The sequence below is a fragment of the Symphodus melops genome (assembly GCF_947650265.1).
Source record: "Symphodus melops genome assembly, chromosome: 8".
NCBI lineage: Eukaryota > Metazoa > Chordata > Actinopteri > Labriformes > Labridae > Symphodus > Symphodus melops.
Window position 1 is genome coordinate 13441630 of NC_136698.1, and position 20529 is coordinate 13462158.

At 37.8% G+C, this 20529-nt stretch overlaps 1 protein-coding gene across 1 annotated transcript; it reads left to right on the plus strand.

Moving 5' to 3' along the window:
• Positions 1-1552: 1552 nt before the first annotated feature.
• LOC306828575 (uncharacterized protein) lies at positions 1553-19743 on the plus strand. The gene is made up of 20 exons (XM_079351096.1): positions 1553-1848; positions 2653-2858; positions 3344-3523; positions 4111-4222; positions 4807-5049; positions 5538-5780; positions 6449-6569; positions 6751-6933; positions 7081-7188; positions 7404-7439; positions 14154-14314; positions 15186-15382; positions 15723-15902; positions 16409-16520; positions 16633-16866; positions 17138-17380; positions 17474-17594; positions 17856-18074; positions 18286-18396; positions 18483-19743. Exons 1-20 carry the CDS (start codon positions 1746-1748, stop codon positions 18502-18504), a joined length of 3135 nt encoding a protein of 1044 aa, XP_079207222.1. The 5' UTR covers positions 1553-1745; the 3' UTR covers positions 18505-19743.
• Positions 19744-20529: the final 786 nt, after the last annotated feature.

The following is a 20529-nucleotide window of genomic DNA, read 5'->3' on the forward strand; positions in this document are numbered from 1 at the left end:
GTGGGGAAATATCTGGGTTATAGGTCAGTGTGTTTTTCTTACCCGCACTTTACAGAGGTGTAACATTTTCTCATGCAGATGTTTTGGCCTGAAAATGACCATAAAACTCAGACACATTTCTCTCACGCTTGTTCTCATCCTGCATGTGTTTCTGATTTCTCTGCAGTTCTTTTTTAAGTTCTTCCGGTGCCCCCGAGTGCCATACAAGCACTTGCCATCTTGTTCCATTTTAAAAGACATTATAAGATGCGGGAATGTTCTTTTCTTGATCTATTTTACTTCCAAGCTTAACTTTCACACGCATTCAGGGGACACGGGCAATTCTCTGAGGTTTTAAATGTTACCCACTTTAGATTTGTCAATTTTTCAGTGTCACACTCACCAGTGATCCACCAATAGGAGAGGGGACCTATAACACACCCACCACGCTCTACTCAGAAGATTGTCACACCAGACTTGGCTGCAAATGCATCAGGAATCTGAAACCTACACAGGCAAATAACATCTATAGCATAAACAATGACTGTTTCGACATGAAGATTTTAATGTCTGAAACAACTGCAGAGGGTGTCAGACAAAGCTGTTATTGCACTCTGCCAAAACAGCCCCTTTTATATTTTCCACAGAAGTTTAAAGATTCAGCACGAGAGATGCATTTCACTGTGATATAAAAGCAGGCAGAGCATTTTTTAAAAAACATTTTTTTTTATCACAAATGCTACTTACAGTCAGAATTCAGACTTGTATCTTAGACAATGAAGGACAACGTGAGTGATCATATATAAAACTTTATTGTATATTTTCATTGAAATGTGTAAACAAGACCTACACACAGAAAACAATAAATTGTGAGTTTGGTTGTTACACTTCATGTGTTGTACTTGATCTTGCAGTCAGCCTTGTACTTTACTTCAGGGCTTGAAATAATAATACATTTAATTAATATAGTGCTTTTCAGCTGACACAAGGACTTAGGCCTACATAGGCTAGTTGAGTAACTATAAGAATACAAGACTGAGACAGGTAATAAGGATTTCATGCAGGCTATTTATACAGATAAGATGAAATCAGTTGAATTGCATGACATATGTTTGACAGTTAATTACTAAATAATGTACACACTACAGATCAGAATATTAAGTAAATTTTAAGAAACACATCGACAAATACCTGTAAAGTGAATTAATACTCCGTAGCTACCTAAGTAGGCTAATTCAATCCATTTTAATGTTAAACCGTAACATAGGCTAAACCTTATTCCTGCATCGACTACTTAGATAGCCTACTTTTAATACTGTTTGTTTTCATTGACAGCCAACTAAGCTGAAGCTGACAAATGTTTCAAATCGAAGGCATTTATTTCATGTCACGTAAAGTTCCGGTAAGTATGTTGTTATCAGACTTTTGTGCAGGGTTGGGTGAGCACAGCGATCTTTTAGAGAATGGTTTCCCCTCTGCACTGGACCAAAGTTTAGTCCCCGCCCACTAAACTCCAGCCAATCATGTGTGCATATTCAAATTAGCCACCCATAAAGATGACTTGTAGCGGCATCTGTGACAGACCATAAGAAACTTTACTCCCAAACCTCAACTCCAGGTCACTTCCTAACCAGTGCTCTGTGTTAAAAAAACAAAAAAAAAACAAGATTGGATTTAAACTGGTCGAGTATCACTCAGAGAACTTCTTATTTAAGGACTTTTTTTGAGAACCCCCTCCCCAAAAATACAAAAAACTTTTAGATAATATGGGAAAAGAAAATTTGAGCTTTTTGACTGTTTGGATATTTTTGGGAAAGATCTTTGCAGCTTTTTCTTCTGACCCTGAACTCAATACAACTGATGTGTTTGGTAAGACTTTTTTTTATTAGCTATAATTTGTGAAAACTTGTTTGGTATGATTTCATCTTCATGATTCATCTGTTGTTCTTATGAAGTCAACACAAAGAGTGCAGGTTAATTGAAGCATGCTGTTTCGCCATGACCGGGAGTAACCCTGAGAAGTGCTTTCAGTCTGCAGGTTTGCAGGTCTGCATCCGATTTCATACCATGTCCATGTGTGCATGAAGAAAAGCTGCTGCTACTGGCCTTTTGTCCAAAAAGAGGGAAGCGTAGCTTACACCGAATAACTTAGTGTTTCACATTAAAACTCGGTTTTTAAAATACTTAGAGCAGAATAATGTTGAATGAGAAAGGTGTTTACTCCACTTTAAAGCATTATTGTTAGATTTTTAAAATAAAGTTTAGATCGCAAATTTGGCTCACTAAATCAAATCAAGGTAGTTTAATTTCTTCCAGTCTTAGGCTTTTTACACTTTACAGAACTGAATACCCAAGATTTTTAGACAATTATTTTTTTTGAGATTTTATTCACTTTAATGCAGGCAAAATTAAGAATCAGGCAAAAGGGGGCGACACTGCCATGCTTTTTACCCTGATTGGTTTACCTACAATTTTGAGGAGAGAAGAGGGTTTATTTCAATAATAGAGAAAAAACATTCCATATTTTATATTGAACCATTTCTGAGTTTTCTAATCTCAGAATGTTTATTTGCTATCCTTCAAGAACTGTGGATCACAGACTGTGCATACACAAACTATATTTTCCTCACACCATTATAATCTGGTAAACTTTCTGTGTCTTTGTTGCAACAGTAAACAGCACAGTCACTGCTCCTCCGCTGTCCACCACCACCGAATGGATCACAGACTTCAGTGACATTCAGTCAAAGTTCTCCCTGCGCACTGCAGACATCCCAGATGAAGACATGTGCTACATTGTGGCTGGCCAGCCTGAAACCATCGAAGAATGTGAATTCAACTCAGAAACACAGACCTTCATTCTGATACATGGCTGGACGGTATGTCAGACTGGATGGAAAGCGTACAACTTTGTGTTACCATTGACAATCCTTTAAAAACACAGCTAGCAATGAAACTTGTAATGAAAGCCTAATTTCTTTATTAAATTTCTATGTATAGATGCATAAAATCATTACTTCTCTGGCTCTAAGATATAGTGCATGTACACTGAAATTATATAATGCATGCTTTTCACATTACACATACAGGTTTTGACCAAATAAAAACGACAGTCAGATAGTGTTAAGCCAAGCCCTAATTAAAAATCCATAAAGCAGTATAATGAGTTAAATGAAACAGCCTGAGAGCAGAGCTATTTCTGCAAGAACACACAGCACCTCTCTTAGAGTGATGTAGAGCCAGTCATGAAACAAGATGTGACCTCTGGCTTCTCTCCAGAACACAGAATAAGGGTTAAGACCAGAATAAATCACCGAATACTCCAACTGACCTCACAGCATGTGTGAACTTGTGTATGTTATAGGTAACAGGGATGTTTGAAAGCTGGGTCCCCAAGCTGGTGTCTGCTCTCTACAACCGTGAGCCCACTGCCAACGTGATTGTGGTGGACTGGCTGACCCGTGCCAGCCAGCACTACCCCACCTCTGCTGCCTACACTAAACTAGTGGGCCGTGACGTCGCCAAGTTTGTGAACTGGATACAAGTGAGTGTTTACACTAAACACTTTCTAAGCCAGTTTTACAGCTGCCTTACAGCTGGATCAGATTTGGCCCATTCAAACGTGCATTTGGCCTTCTGCTATTTGGACAACCGTATTATCACTGCATTCTGTGTTTCTCTGCCAGCAAAGGAAAAAGAGCAGCCTCTGAATCTGTGACAAATTTGCTTCTAGTGTTCAAGTTTTTTTTTAACCCAGCTGTTGCTGCTGGTTATGATTTTAACCGCTTTTCAAGGTGTTTTATGTTCATGTTTGTGGCTTCTGAAACTCACTGTCTAGTGAAGCTCTGTCTTTGTTTGAGCAACTTCAAGGCAGGATGGGACTTTGACATGATTGATGCTCTTATTTTGTTTTGCCTTTTTTCACATAACTTCAAAGTTTAAAAATTGCAACATTTTCCAAAGCATACACTAATACAAATAAACAAATGTATTGGATTAAATTTCAACCTCTGATCATTTATGACCAGCGCTCAGGTACAGGGTACAATTTAAGATGAGTTTAATCTCTCCAGCAAGTCTGCAGGATTCACTCAAGAATGCATGAAGGTTCACCTTTTATCTCTCTTTCAGAAAGAGCTGCAGCTGCCATGGGAGAGGATTCATCTGCTGGGTTACAGTTTGGGAGCACATGCGGCTGGAATTGCAGGAGACCTGACTGACCATAAAATCAACAGGATTACAGGTGAGATTCATTTGCCAGCCTTTTACCTCGCATGCAAAAATATATATATAAATATACTATAAATGGGTCAAAAATGGATTGTGTCTGTGAAAAATTGGAAACACCTGAAGTTTTAGCTTAAACACTCAGTTTAAACATAAAGAAACAGGAATATTGGCTGTAAATAGAACAATTTTTTGGGGGTTTTTTCAAAGTGAATTCTTAATTTGTCAGTGTAATATATTAAAACCTCCTTACAAATCCATTGAAAACTAGTCAACATCATGTGTAATTGTTTTATCTATAGATATTTAGGTTTGCCAATTAATGCACACACACATGCTTACTGTAATGTAATGTGTGGACTCGATCTAGCAGTAAAGAAAATATAAGTCTGCCCTTGCATTCAAGGTCTATGCTGTATATGCATTTCTGTGCATCTATACAGTCCAATTCTCTTTTTAAGAATGTATAATACACAATCTCTGTGATCTGCGTAGAACAACGATATCTTTATTGGATTCTGCTGTAATAAAAACAACAGTCCCTCTTTCACATTTTTCTGAAGATTTGCCAATTACCCATCTTCCCTCTTTTTTTCCCAGGTCTGGATCCGGCTGGTCCCACCTTCGAGCACGCAGACAACCAGTACACCCTGTCCCGAGACGACGCCCAGTTTGTGGATGTCCTGCACACCAACACCAGGGGCTCCCCAGACCGGAGCATTGGCATCCAGAGACCAGTGGGCCACATCGACATTTACCCCAATGGAGGAACTTTCCAGCCAGGCTGTGACATCCAGAATACCTTGCTGGGAATTGCATCTGCAGGCCTGAAGGGCCTTCAAAGTATGTACCTTATATACTCTTAATAATTCATTCTGTTTGAGGTCATGTTTAGGGTTAGGTTTCAATAAACATCTGTAAATGAAGTGGACTCTTCATTTGATGACCCACTTGCGAACCTACTCATTGACATTCAACTGCCCCTATTATTAGACTCAAGTGGCTCAGACCTACTGGTACCAATCTTGTCCTTTTATGTGTACGATAAAAACACATCCCTGCCAAAAGCTGAGTGAAATGTCATTAAAATGGCCTTGTGTGATTTGTTAAAATCCTGTTTGATCTCTTTCTTGTTCCGTCTTCCAGCTGTTGTTTTAACAGAGTAAGGGAGAACCAAGAGAGAAATGCCATCTGGGATTGCACTTAGTCTGACATGTCAAGGATCATAAATAATCACACTGGGGAAATGTTTCTTCGCTGAATGATGTCATATTAGAGTGGCTCAGCAATCTTATTTTATTTTTACAGTTTCTGTATTTTAATCCCTGTAGATATGGACCAGCTTGTAAAATGTTCCCACGAGCGCTCCATCCACCTTTTCATTGACTCCCTGGTCAACACGCAGCAGCAGAGCATGGCATACCGATGCACCTCCAAAGAGGCCTTTAACAAGGGACTGTGTCTGAGCTGCAGGAAGAACCGCTGCAACAAACTCGGCTACAACATCAACAAGGTCCGCATGACCCGCAGCCCCAAGATGTACCTCAAGACACGTGACATGATGCCCTACAAAGGTACAAAAAAGAAGGAAAATGTTCATTTGTTAATGTTGTTTTTCTTTGTGCAATTCAAGAAATGTGTTGAACAACTGTAAAAAAAATTCCACATGGGTTTATGTGTTTAAGCAGGGATTAGTGAAAGTTGAGAAAATTCACACACATTCCTCGAGTTGCATTAACTGAGGGTCTGTTGAGTTTCTGCATTAAGATGGAATTGATTTTGTTGTCTTGAAACAAAAAAAGTGGACACAGTTAATGCTATGAAATGGTTGTGACAAGTATTCAGGAGGTGAAAAAAAGAAGTCACACAAGTATTTGAGTTGCATGAGGTGTGCTAAGGTAATGGAACAAAGCTGCATGTATAATGAGACAGTTAATTTAATAATGACTATTTGGCACAAGTCATCTTTGTGAATAGCTCATATGTAAGAGATGAAAAAAACGTCTTTTCAAATAAGTATACCCAGCAATAATGAGCATGTTTGAAGGAAGCCAAACAAGATTAAACTCAGATCTGTGTTTTAGTGCAGCACCGTGACAAACACATGAAGACAGACACAGATCAGGGTGTTACATAAGGGTTTTTCTGGTGTGTAACTAACTCTAAGTAGCAGAGATATGTTGTTGGAGCTTTACAAGAAGTGTGAGTGTGTCTCAAAAAAAACTGTCTCTTCCTCTTGTAGTTTTTCACTATCAGGTGAAGGCGCATTTCTTCAGCAAGGACCCACTGAGCTTCACAGAGCAACCGATGAAGATTTCTCTCTTTGGAACCCACGGAGAAAAAGAGGACATTCCCTTCGTCCTGTAAGTAAAATGACAGAGTACTACTTTTAAATAAATCAGAATGTAAAAACAAAAAAAATGGAGTACATGTACAAAAGAAAACAGAAGGTCAGCTACAGTTGCAAACACAACACTGATGCTTTTGCTGCATCCAATCTGAGCGACAGACCTTTGATGTTTCCTCTTCCTTTTTACTTTACAGGCCAGTTTTGAATAGCAACACCACTTTGTCTTTCCTCATCACCACTGATGTGGACATTGGAGAACTAATGATCGTGAACCTACGCTGGGAGAAAGATGCTATCTTAAGCTGGACAGACTTTTGGAGCAGCAGCCAGTTTCACCTTCGGAAACTGCGCATCAAATCTGGGGAGTACCAGTCCAAGTAAGTGTAGACCTCACTAAAACACCAGCTATTGAGGAAACTTCTAGCATATACACAATGCCTTTTATGTTATTCAGACCTATTATTTCTCATAGTCATTTTATATAGAATTAAGTTTTTTTTAACTTTTTCCCCGTATAATTTCAGGGTAATCTTCAGTGCAAAGGAGGGAGAGTTTGCCTATCTAGTCAGAGGAGGAGAAGGTGGAGTCTTTGTTAAGTCAAAGGAAGACACAAGTAGCCGTATTGAGAAACGGTAAGTTAAGAGGAACTTCTTTTATACATTAGATGCATGTCGCCAAAAATCTTCCCAAAATGTACCTATTAACATTTACACTCAACAAAATACAATTCACATTTGACTTTTAATACATGACTCATTACGATGTCACCCTTAATCAACAAATCTCCGTCAGCCTTATTATATATTTTCAGAGACAAATAATTTTATGTTTACTGATGTCTTTTCAGGATGCACAAGCTGAACACGAAAGGCAGCTCTTTTGGGCAGAATGATGCTTGAATTTGCACTGTAAAAACCAACCTTCCCATCGTGCACATCATTCATCTCTACATTCATAGCCAAAGATTGAGAGCACACAGAAATACTGGGATCATCTTTGCAAGTAGCTGGACTTTTACGGAATTTTTCTTGTTTTCTTTTTGCTGTGCCTCATCACTTCAGCGCCCAGTTCTTTCAGCAAAACAGTAACCACAGAGCTGGAAACCAGTTGGCAAAGCAGCTCTATCCTCTCTCTCTCTCTCTCTCTCTCTCTCTCTCTCTCTCTCTCTCTCTCTCTCTCTCTCTCTCTCTCTCTCTCTCTCTCTCTGAAAACTGTGCTGCTGAAAAAAAGTTACTGGTGTTCTTTGTCGTTATGTGCTCAAATATGACAAACCTTTCCTGCATATCTTTGTAATCATACTTGTACACATTTGTAGAGCATATGTACTGTTCATTCGATGTACTTGTGGTGGTGTGTTTTGTTTGCCTATGTGAACTTGGATTATTGTTCATGTATAAATGATTCAGAGTGAAAGGCACAATTTAGGCACATCTTGTTTTTCCTTTTATCTTTTAATTGTACACAATGATTGTCCATCCTTAATGTTTGTCTTTACCATACTACATATTGTTAGCAATCAACAGGGACCAAAGAAGTATTAACTTTTTACTTAACACAGAATAACAGCAGTCTTTGTAAATTGCTATTTTAATCACTATTATACATACATATACATATCTTTATTGTTATTTGAATATGAGTTGTTAATATTGGTCTCTTGAAGCCTTGCATTTTCTTTGATTGTTTTTTTGGTTATTGTATCACTGGTCACTTTAGAAGTCTCTCTGTCCCGTGAAGACATTCAGATGTTGAGGTCAATAAGATTGGGATGAATATTCATGTCACAGTTTTGGTATTTTCTTTTCAGAAATTGAACTTTGGTCACTTTTTAAGGTCCAGTTATATCTTGGTGCTCCCTTTTTTACTTCTTAATTGGGTCTCCCTTGCAAACGGTTTACCTCACCGACTCAGACAACATTCTTAGCCCTAATTTTGAAAGGTCACACATGGATGAATAACTCTGGGTAAACATGCAGGTGATTTGTGCTGAACTGGCCTACATGATTGCCATATTACAACTCAAGAATATGACATATTGTATTTATTAAATGTACATTTATATATTTGTATATTAAGCTGTAATATATATTTCTGCTGGCTTCTGTTTTTATCTGTACTTTTTTTATTTTATAAATGATGCAGTTTGTGATTTTATGCACAAGGCTTTGAAAGGATCAATCAAATGTCTCTTTGCCAGCTGTTCAGTGCATTTACTTTTATTAACTGAAATGCAGTGCACTGTTTAAATGAAGATCCCAAGATTTAATAAAGTGATAATGCAAATATTTCTATAAACCTGACTGCTCAAGTTGCTTTTCAATAGGAATGAGACAATACTATAAATAAACTGTCAATTTATTGTGGACCTGCATATTAAGTTGCATTGCCTTGATATGTAACAAACATTAAGGGACATTTGTGATTCATATTTGGGGGAATTTGATCATTTAATATACTGAAGGTACATCCATTATATATATTAGTATCTTTTTTTATTTTAAAACTTAAAATTAACAGACTTTTTGTTTGATACTCGCCCTCATCCAACATGTTTTAATTATACAGGATTATAGCTAATTATTATCACTAAGCGAGCTTTGCTAAAAATTTAAATCATATCAAGCAACACTGAACCAATCCAAAGTATGTAATTGAAAAAAAAGTTGTATCACTGATTCTGTCACCTTCAGAGGTAGAAAAACAGGAAAGGGAAGACCCAATTGCAGGTATAAGACAGGTTTATTAAGCAAAAGGCAAAAACCAAAACTTACTTAAAGGGATACTTCACCCATTTACATGAAGCTGTGTATCATTAGAAACATGGTAGTGGTGTTGAATTTTCATGAATCCAACCCTCATTTTGCCCTGAGACGAGAAAAATGTGTTTTTCTTTGCTTGAAAGTTTTCTTCATGTGATGCAAAAAGCGTCATATTGCATCACATGAAGAAAACTTCCAGGCAAAGAAAAGCATATTTTTCTCGTCTCAGGGCAATATGAGGGCTGGATTCACGACCATTCAACACTACTACCATGTTTCTAATGATACAAAGCTTCATGCAAATGGGTGAAGTATCCCTTTAAATATTAAATCCAGAAAACCAAAACCCACGAGGAGAAGAACAAAGTAAAACCAAGGAGCAGGGAAACAAAACGACAGGCTCAGACCACACATGACAAACTACACATAACAAACTTCAAACAACAACTACCACAGACAATGAACGCCAAGGGACTGAGGAAAAACAAAGAGACTAAATAGACAGGATTAATTGGACACAGGTGAGACTAACGAGACAGGTGAGGACAATCAGGGTAATCAAGACTGGAGGGGAAACAGAGAGCAAAAAACACAATACCAGAACACTGATGACAACTACAAAGTAAAACCTAACACCGAAAATACAACGTAAACCAGATAATACAAAATAAAACAGGAAACACTAAAGACTAGACTAAGAACATTAAACACCAAACTAAGAATCTGAAAACGCAAGTAACAGGAAACAAGCTTTCAGACAACATAGAAGGACACAAGGATACAGGGAAACACACCAAAGACTAAACTAAACCACACTAGGAATCACACACACAGAACACGAGGGAAAGAATGAAAACTAAAACAAGATGAAATACAGAAACAAAACAAAACCATGACAGATTCTTGTTGTTGATGGATAACTTCCTCAAAAAGATTTCATGATGAAGCAGTTAATTTAGCTAAATTACATTGCTGTTTTCTTGTTTTTTAAAACTGTTTTGATACTTAAGACTTGTGGCATAATAAGAATCAAGAGTTATGTGATAGATAAATAAAGTAATTCACTACTCTACAAAAATAATAATAACATTAATGGCTATATTTTCTCTCTCACTGTGGTCACAAAGGGAACATTACCTCATGACTTTGAGAGGTTTGCTCAAAGTGTTGTTGAGACCAAAGAAAAAGAAAACCTGTTCAGAAACAAATGCGTCTGACTCTGACCAACAGACTGGCTGTGCAGATCAACAGAGAGTTAGAAAACAAGAAACATGTGCTCTAGCATGAGGCAATCAAAAGATGTTGGGAAGTTTGAAGGCCTTATCAAAATGACATTGCTGAAGAAAATGCAGTATGCTCTACATGGGTAATGATTTTGGACATCAATTAAATGAATCAAATTAATTTGGCCATGTGATAATATGTTTAACATGGAATAAGCTCTGTAGTCTAGCCTAAGAGTAAAACAATATGTTGTCACTCTTCTTTGAACCTATTTGTCATCACTAAACTACAAAGAAGCATAGCTGAGACTAAGAGGAATGTCATTGGCTTTGTAAGTATTTTCTGTTTGCAAAAGTTAAACTATTGTTTTGTTTTTTGTTTTTTTGTCTGAGACATATAGCCAGCGGACTACCACTCAGTTTTGACCAGCAACAATAACTCATGGATAAGGTGAAAGAGCCAAGGAACTATCATAGCTAAACATAAAACTATTCCTCTAAACACTTAATAGGTGTATTTTTAAATTATTTTATAAGCTATAATGGATGTCACAAAAGTTTTAAAACACGGAGAGGGCTTAATAACTATGATCATGTTTTATATGGTGCATCATTAAAATGCTTTTTAACCAAAGAACTTTAATCCATAACACTAGAAATACATTTTAATTGGAGGAAAAAAGCTGTTTACTAAACTGAATGTACACAGAGAACCTCATGTTATACTTTACTCTGCAGTCATTGTGGACCTGTCAGACTGCTTGCTGATAATTGGTTTCAATTTCGTTGGTTTGTTGTAGAAAGTTGTGTTTTTTTGTTACCATGCTTGTGAACTTTATTGTTCAGTTGAGCTTTACACCAACAGGCTTGTAACTTTTCAACCATCACACCATCGGCTCCCTGCCCATTGTATCTTGGCATCTCTTCTTGTATAGTTTTGGGAAACAAATCGGCCGCTGTGAAGCTTACTTTGGCCTTAATCTTACCACATAATCCCCCGCTGGCCTGTAACAACTATTTGCCCAGTTAGTTAATGAAGTGCTCAATGCAAGAGGTCAAAGATCAGAGGTTTTTAAGAGATAGGAAGTAATATATAAGGCAGTGTGGGAAAGTTTGCTTCAATGCAACCAAAATACAAGGACTTTACATATAGAAAACTGTGATGCAGAATTAACACTCAGCAACCTTTTTTTTTGTTGATTTATGGTACTAGTTGCATAGAAAGATGGACGAAACATGTGAAGTGAATTTCCCCCAGTGACAGGCTCTGGTGTAGAGACCCACAAATAAAACTGAGAGAGACATTCACCGGCGGGACTGTACCTTTAAGAGAGAGTTGTTACGTTTGATGGGGCATTATGTTTTTGACCTCATTCGCTGTAAAAAGGAATGAATGAAGAAAAAAGCGGAGATTAAAGTGATTCGACACATCTCTGTCTCTTGTCTCCTCACTCACAGACTCCACACTGGCATATTTTACTGGTGACGACATTTGAAGTCAGTGTTGCAAAGTAGATGCTGCCATGGTTTTGATATCCCACCTCTTTAGCTTATTTACTGATAAAGCAACAAAGTTACCTCAGGTTGGTAAAGTCCACATAAGAACAGATCTGTGTGTGAAGTTCAATGACTTTTGTCCTCTACATTAGCTTTCCACTTATTGTCCCTTCTCTACTCTGCTAATCCAGTACAGTACATGGCATGTAGCCATTTTGTAAGCATCAAATAACTAATAAAAACATTTTTTTAAATCAAAATCAACATGGTAACATCTTAGACAGAAACATGATCAAGTCTGCATGCTATCAGGGGATTACCATCTGAACAATGATCATCCTCAAAAGTCAAAAGGTAAGTACATGTCTTTGATCTCATATCTTCAGCATTAATCTGTAGACTACACTTCTCAAGACAGCTTTTAACTGTGCTTTTTCATTCCTAGTGGCAGTAGCTCAGTCTGTAGGGACATAGGTTAATAAATGGAGAGTCATCGGTTCAAGTCTCAAGTGTGGAGATTTTTCTGTTTGATAGGTGCCAGTTCACTTCTGAGCCCTGCCGAGATGCCCTCAAGCATGGCACCAAAACTGCTAGGGTGCTTTTTCATGTGCAGCCTCTCACTCTGATGTCTTTCAATAAGTACATGTCCATAGGAGCCTGTTTGTGCAAGTGTGTTAGCCTATATGTGTGTAGCATTTCTTAATTACAGTGTTCAAGTAATTTCCCCTTTTGGGATTATTAAAATGTATATATGTATTTATCCTTAAGATAAGTGACAACCTTGACTTTGGTCATGGTAACAGGCTATACATATTGTTATCTTCAGTTTTGAAAACTCACTTTCTTCAGAAAAAAATGACTCGTGATTCATCACAGAATTTTTAAGCTAAGCTATTCAGGGCTTCAATACATAAATTGCTTCCTTTTTTGTTTTGAATATCTGGATATAAGAATATATCTAGATATTAAAATTCAACTTGATGAATTGTTTTACAGGAAAAGGATAGAACATAGAGTTCGATGTTAAGAGGAGAGAGTGATGTGCATGCATTAAAACCACATGACCATCAGGAAGTTTAAAGGATAATTATTTCCTAATCAGTCCTGTAGTTTGCAACTCCATGTGTGAAGAAGTGGTTTATTAATGGACAGACATAGAGTGGGACATGGACACTGCATAAACAAAACCTGATAAACTGACTGTTCTTCACTTTCAGCTAAATAAAAAGTTACCGGTACAGTTCTTGGTGCTGCCGTTTTTCTCTATTTATTTTCTCTTACCTGTTCCTTGATGCAATGATAACAGTAGATCAGTATAAAGGGGAGACCGAAGTGTCCTTAAGCTACCTGTTTCATCGACTGTGTGTGTAAACTAACTGATGACTTGATTCTCCTAAATTGTAAACATTAGCCACAGATTTAATCAGGGGCCTCACATTTTTCATTAACTACAGTAGCCTACTGACTTTTTTTTGATGATTTGGACAACATTTCAAACTAAGCCTAACTTAAAAATGCTTAATTATTGACAATATTTTTTGTGTTTTTTACTCACATTTGAAGTTTTGTTGTCAGCAATTGTTTGCTTGGAATGCACTGAAAGCACTGAAACAGTGCAGACCTGCCTGCAGTATTTTCTGCACAGGTTTATGGTTTTGTTTTGCATAAAGTAATATGCCGCTTTTCACCTAAAACATGACGTTTACTTTGATAGGCTGGTTAAAATCAGTTCGGGAATTAGGCCTAGTTCAACCAATTATCAAACAGGCTTTTGTTAAATCAAACTGTCCAAAGTAATCAGTCCAACATGCAATGTTACTGTAATTCAATCCTCATGTTTGGCTTTTAGCCTACTGTAGAAACACATAGTTGATAAAGTTTTAAACATTTAAAGTCCATTTTAATGGTTTAAATAAAAGATCTCCTTGGCAACCACAATGGTAAAGCAGTCTAATGATTTACTTTACACAGAGTTTTCCATTCCCCGCCCGGGGGTCAGCAGCCAGAGGCTTGTCAGAAGAGCTATTTAAGAAGCGGAGGGTTCAAGGAGACTCAGATATCAGCGCTCTCGGCGTGCAACAGGACACACAGAAATCACTCCGAGGAGGAATAAACTCTTCTATTTAACTTCGTTCAGTATTTGAGACCTTTTTTCTTGAAGTACAAAGCTGTGAAAGAAATGAAAGCGTGGCGAGTTCGGTTTCTGTACTTTCTGGTGTTGAACGCAGCGGTGCAATATGTGACATCCCTGGAAGAAAAGCTCGCCAATTCTATTCCTGGTGAGTTGACAGTTTACACTTTAGTTCATCCTTTTTACTTCACGGCTCATCGTCGCACCTTTCTCTTTGTGGGAAACGAAGGATTTGGGTGGGTATAAACGTGCCTACGTTCACGATGGAATGTCTCTTCTGTTGTGTATGATCCGGATGTGGGTGTAGTTTGGACTCTGGTAATAACATTAACTTCTTAAAGTGAAACCACGTGTCTTTGTACTTGTCTTTGTATTGGCAAATGCCCAACTTCTACTCTCTAAAACCGGCCATAAGATATTTTAGTAGGTTCTCATTGGATCAAGCTTTCGAGCAGGACATAAGAGACACTTTTCAGAGATCGGAGTGGCTACCACTTTCAGGGTACTAAAAGAATAGTATATTAATATGTTTTTAATTAATGATTTATTAACGTAAAATTGCCCTTTAACTGCTGTAACCCCTTTGCCATGTAAGCCTTGTAAATATCTGTTCAATTCCTTCATCCACCTCCCCACCCCCAATTCAGTGAACTAGCACTACCCCCAATTGAGTTGAGTCAGCTGACTGGTCAGAACCTCTGAAACTTTGTACAGATTATAGTGGTTGAGATTGCAAGAACAAAGCGAGGGAGAACATGCTGGTTTCTATGGAGCTTGGTCTGACCAAGTGAACCCCTGTAACCCTGGAGGATTTATCTCGTCTAAGGGGGAAGCTTATTTTCGGAGGGGCCCTTAAGGGGCCTGCTTTTATTGAGACCAGTTACTCAGTAAACTGGTGAGGCTCCTCGGACTTCCCATGCTGAATGTTAGATCAAATTTACACATACAAACACCAGCTACTGCAAAGGAATTTCTCCTGTAATACAAACACATACATATTTCATCTTGCTTTTTTTCAGGTAGCTTCCTCGACCCTCTGAGAGACCTATTTGAGCCTCAGGATGACAAAAATCTAACAGCTGCCAAATTCTCCCTCCGTAAACCATCCCATCCTGACGATGACCTGTGCTACATTGTTCCTGGTAACCCTGACTCCCTGACAGCCTGCACCTTCAACAGCACCTCCAAAACCTTCCTAGTGATCCATGGATGGACGGTGAGCTGAGACACTTAAGCCTGTTGTGACAGGCCCCCTGTTATTAAAATGAAGGGCCCTTTTTTCACTTTACTTTACTGTGTTGCAAAAAAAACCACCTGTGACTAATCGTGCGTCAATGTACCATCACCAAATTTAGGTGCCTCTAAGTCTGGCCATTTCAAAACTTTCTTAACAAGCAAAAACTTGTATGGACTAACGCAGGAAGAAAAGATTCATAAAAAAGGGCTACAATATCATAAAGAATGTGCAAATTCTTTCTGAGCTTCCTAGAAGTGCAATTAATGTTTCTAAGCTTTATTTGGAATTAAGTTCATTGTGTTGACTGTTATTTCAATAGGTTAGCGGGTTGTTTGAAAGCTGGGTGGCTAAGCTTGTGTCGGCGCTGTACAAGAGAGAACAGACAGCTAACGTGATCGTGGTGGACTGGCTCTACTCGGCACAGAACCACTATGGGGTGGCAGCTCAGAACACCAAAGCAGTGGGACAGGAGGTTGCTAGCTTCATTGACTGGATTGAGGTGAGTTGGATAAAAAAAAAAAAAGTTCCAGTTTTTTACTACCTCTTTACTAAAAATAAACATAGTAAGGGTTTATTGTTTTCATTGCCTCAAAGTGATTTTACAACACAAGGGCAAAAAAGATGAAAACGAAGTAAAGATTTTAAAAATGTGTATTTGTAAAAAAGGAATTTAATTTACAATGTGATTGAAAACAAGTGTCAAGTTTCTCATCAAATTAAACTAATTTCAAGTTATTTAATAGGCAATCAGTAACTTGTGGACCATATTCTTACTGGAATCTACTTCTTTACTGAGACGGTAAATGGCTAGTTACCACAGTTGTAATGGAAGGAGACAGTTTAATGTAATCAGAAACTTTGTAACAAATTATGCCACTTTAAAAAACAAAACATCTCTGGAATCCGTTTTGTTCTTACAGCTGTACCAGTACAATCACAGTTTGTACTAGTACATTAAGTTAACAAATCAAGCAAGCTTTTGTCTAACTTTTCTGTACTTTAAAGGAAACAACAAATATGCCTCTTGAGAACCTCCACCTGATTGGCTACAGCCTTGGGGCTCATGTGGCTGGATTTGCTGGAAGCCATGCAGCCAATAAAGTTGGAAGAATAACTGGTAAACTAAACAGAATATCCAAACATATAACATTTGAATATTCAGTAAAAGTCTAGTTCATTGTGAGTTGATCGGTAGATTCATAGCTACAACTTCCTGTCTCTGTATGCAGGCCTGGACCCAGCCGGTCCTGACTTTGAGGGGGAGCATGCTCACGGGCGTCTCTCCCCGGATGACGCTCATTTTGTTGACGTGCTCCACACCTTTACACGGGGCACACTTGGTTTCAGTATCGGGATCCAGCAACCTGTTGGCCATGTTGACATTTACCCCAATGGAGGCAGCTTCCAGCCAGGATGTAACCTCAGGGGAGCCCTGAAAAAGATCGCAAACCTTGGGATTTTTGGTGAGTAAAACCAATTATTGGGCAATGAGCGAACCACTGCAAAGAGATCACAATGCACATTTTGGCAATTATAATTGAAAGCAAACGGAGAACATTGCACAGTTCTGCAAACAAATAGCGACTCCCAAAAGGGCTGAAAAAAGGTTTAATTAAAGGTCATTTTACAGTAATGACTAGGTAATTTTGGCTCACTAGGTAATAGATATCTTTAATTTGTTTTGAGTATGATTTACATATTAAATTAGATATCTTTCCCCTCCATCCCATCCAGCTATCACAGATGCAGTTAAGTGTGAACACGAGCGCTCCATCCACCTCTTTATCGACTCTCTGCTGAACGAGCAGGAAGCAGGAAAGGCGTACAGGTGCAGCAACAGTGACACATTCAATCGTGGCATGTGTCTCAGTTGTCGAAAAAGTCGCTGCAACACAGTCGGCTATGACATCAGCAAGGTTCGCAGAGCACGCAACATTCAGATGTTCACTAACACTCGGGCCTCCATGCCTTTCAGAGGTAAGTGGACAGATAAATGTTCCAGTAGCTACATTCGATCTTATAATAAAGCTGAAAGCTGTTTGTAAAAACACATGGCCTTTTGCTCTACAGTTTACCACTATCAGCTGAAGATCCACTTCCTCAGCAACATGAACCGTTCAGAGATGGAGCCTTCGCTCACCGTCTCGCTGTATGGGACAAAAGCAGAGGCAGAAAACCTGGAGTTGAAATTGTAAGTAGCTCATTTAAAAACCTTCATAAAAAAGAACTACACCACTGTGACTTGCATCTTACAAATTTTACAAGTTGTTTTGTAATAGTCGCACAGCATGAAGTAGACACCATAAATAGTGATGTAACCTCAGACTTGGCAGTTAGTTAACGCTTCTGTGGTTACCTTGTGGTTTGTAGTTCAGAGTTTATGAGGCTATGTGCGGGGGAATTTCTCTTTGTGTAGAAGTCCAACACTTACACTTATATTTGTGTCTGACAGAAAGCAGAAAATCGAAACAAATAAGACACATTCCTTCCTGCTGGCAACGGAGAAAGATATCGGAGATCTCTTGATGCTGAAGTTTAAATGGGAGGAGACAAACGGGTGGTCAACCTCCAACATGTTGAAGATCGTTTCTTCTTGGTGGTCGGGTGACTCCGAAAACACTGACGTAAAGGTTCACAAAATCCGCATTAGAGCTGGAGAGACTCAAAAAAAGTAAGTTGCACTATAATAAGACTTAAAAACTCACATAGAGCCAATAGAATATGAGACAAAGAAATGATTGCACACTATTTTAGAAGGATCTATTTTTCAGGAATAGGAGCAGTGATAATAGTATAAAATGTCCTGTTATTATAACCTTGCCATAGACAAAGCTTGGGTAAAAAAAAGTTGTCATGCTCATCAATGTGTTTACTTTTTTAAGGATGGTGTTCTGTGTAAAGGACACTGAAGCACAGGACTTAAAGTCACAAGAGGTCACGTTCGTTAGATGTAAGGATTCATGGAGGTCTAACTCAAAAAGATCTTCAAAAAGGTAAGACACCCGCAGTAGTTTCCCCCTATGACGTTCTACTTTTCTGTCAGTGCTTGTAAATAAGATAAACTTTTCTTTGTCTGTAGAATCACTCTGGAGAACCACTGACCTTCAAGACAAAACACTCGATGTTGAACGCCCTTCGATCCAGCACTTAGAAAATAACTTAAACACCTGTAACTTATTTTATCTCACAATAATACAAAAGTCATGGAAGAATGTTCATTATTTATAACAAAGTCTATGTGAATACTGTAAAAATATTTTTTCAAGAGCTTGTTTTTTATGACACATAACTGTAACTTCATTGTTTTACAAAAAGAAAAAGTTATCCTCTTTGGTTCATATTTTGTGTCTAATGTAAGGGATACTGTTTTTGCTCCATTCAGATTCTCACATACCTTAATGGTTTTAGAGGTAGTGAAGTTCAATTGTGTAAAACACTTTAAGTTGCACTTCACAGTTAGAACAATTACTGTAAAGGTAAATGTTCTACTGGAGGTCAAAAAACAGGCAGAAGTGGTCTTAAATATGAATTGACTTAATTCCTGTATGCAGTTGGGTTCTGTTTATTTTCCTGTGTAATTTTTAACAGAGCATTCACCGCTGTGGCTCTCAGCACTGTATGTGACTGTGGGATCTGTACCAGTGTGCCTTAGCTTAGCCTGAAGTAAGCTTCTGCAATAAGAGCTTAACTTTATGTGCCTTGTTACTGTTTTACACTTTCTTTTGGTGTTGTTGTCTTTCTTTGTGACTTTTGAAGCATCTCAACCTGCAAATATAGTTTAAAACACCGTTGCATCTTTTTTTGTTTTTTACGGCTACACCACTGCGACATGACGTTACTAGGAGGCTGTTACCTCAAAGAATTGTCAAACATTTTGTCAACGATGGTTCTAATAAAGTGGCTGAAATTAACAGGTACATGGTGCTCAGTGTGAGGTGGATGGTACAGTTTATATCAATGTTAGCATTTTGTTGCACTGTATTTCTGTACATGTGGCTTTTTGAGTCTCGACGAATGCTCATAAATCCATAATTACATTTCCAGTTTTGTGAGGAGCTCTTTAGAGATCGGTACTGTAATCATTGTGACTTCATTTCCCCCTATTTTAAAAGGTGTGGAAGTGTTTTTTGTTTGTTTTTTTTGCACTGAAAACAGGTGAAGAGAATGCTTAACTGCGTTACGTGTACAGTTAAATACAACAATACAGATGACTGATTGTGTACTATGGAACACTGTAAACTATGCATTTTTAATCTTAAATGTATGTCTGTAACCTTTGTACATATTTGTGAATATTCACTGCACTGTATACATTTCTCTATTAAACGAAAAGGAGAGGACATCCTGGGTCTAACCTTTGCTTTACTTTTTGTCACCATGGAATTTGATTACAAATTGGTTTTTATCCTTAATCCTAAACACCACCATCATTATCAATAATACATATTAACTGAAAATGATTTCTTTTTTTATAATTCACTGCTGATCCAAAATGTGTTTAACTTAAACATTTACATTTGAACTACGTAAGTTCTGTTTATCTTCATGTCCTTTAGACGGTTGGGTGGCTCTGTTAGGCTGACTATGTCAAGGTGGCCAAACAGAGTCTGAGCATTATTTCCAAACATGCCCTTTTCTCCCTCACTGAAGTCAAACTGCTAACACAATTATTTAAAAATTCATCAAATGAATGCATTCATATTGAATACATAAAGTAATTATCCAGCAAAACCATAATTAAAATGGATGTGATTTATGAATTTACTGTTTGATAGTTTGATCTAGTGGTTGACAATATAAGGATTGGATTCTGCCTAGAGGATCAACATAAAACGGTCGGATCATGAGTTTACTGGGATAGAAAATGAGTGGAAAAGAAGCACCTATTTGTCATTTTGAGTTCATTTGTATTCATTTTAACTTTTAACTTAATTGGTTTCGTGAAATATTGGATCTTTTGACTTCTTAGACTCTACAATGACACCTTCTCCTATTGAAAAAAACATTCAAAAGTTATGAAGTAGCTGAAAAAGGACAAACTTCAGCAGTCTTAAGTTGTATAAAAGTACAACACCTGAGAAAGTATTCTTAATAACCCTGAATTTAATTGAAGATTATTATTTTAA

Bases quoted from the DNA above. Each gene is read 5' to 3' on its own strand.
- LOC306828575 (XM_079351096.1), top strand. From the start codon at position 1,746: ATGGGAAAAGAAAATTTGAGCTTTTTGACTGTTTGGATATTTTTGGGA. The intron at 14,315-15,185 runs GTGAGTTGACAG...GCTTTTTTTCAG, and splicing joins GCTCGCCAATTCTATTCCTG to GTAGCTTCCTCGACCCTCTG. The intron at 17,381-17,473 runs GTAAGTGGACAG...TTTGCTCTACAG, and splicing joins GGCCTCCATGCCTTTCAGAG to TTTACCACTATCAGCTGAAG.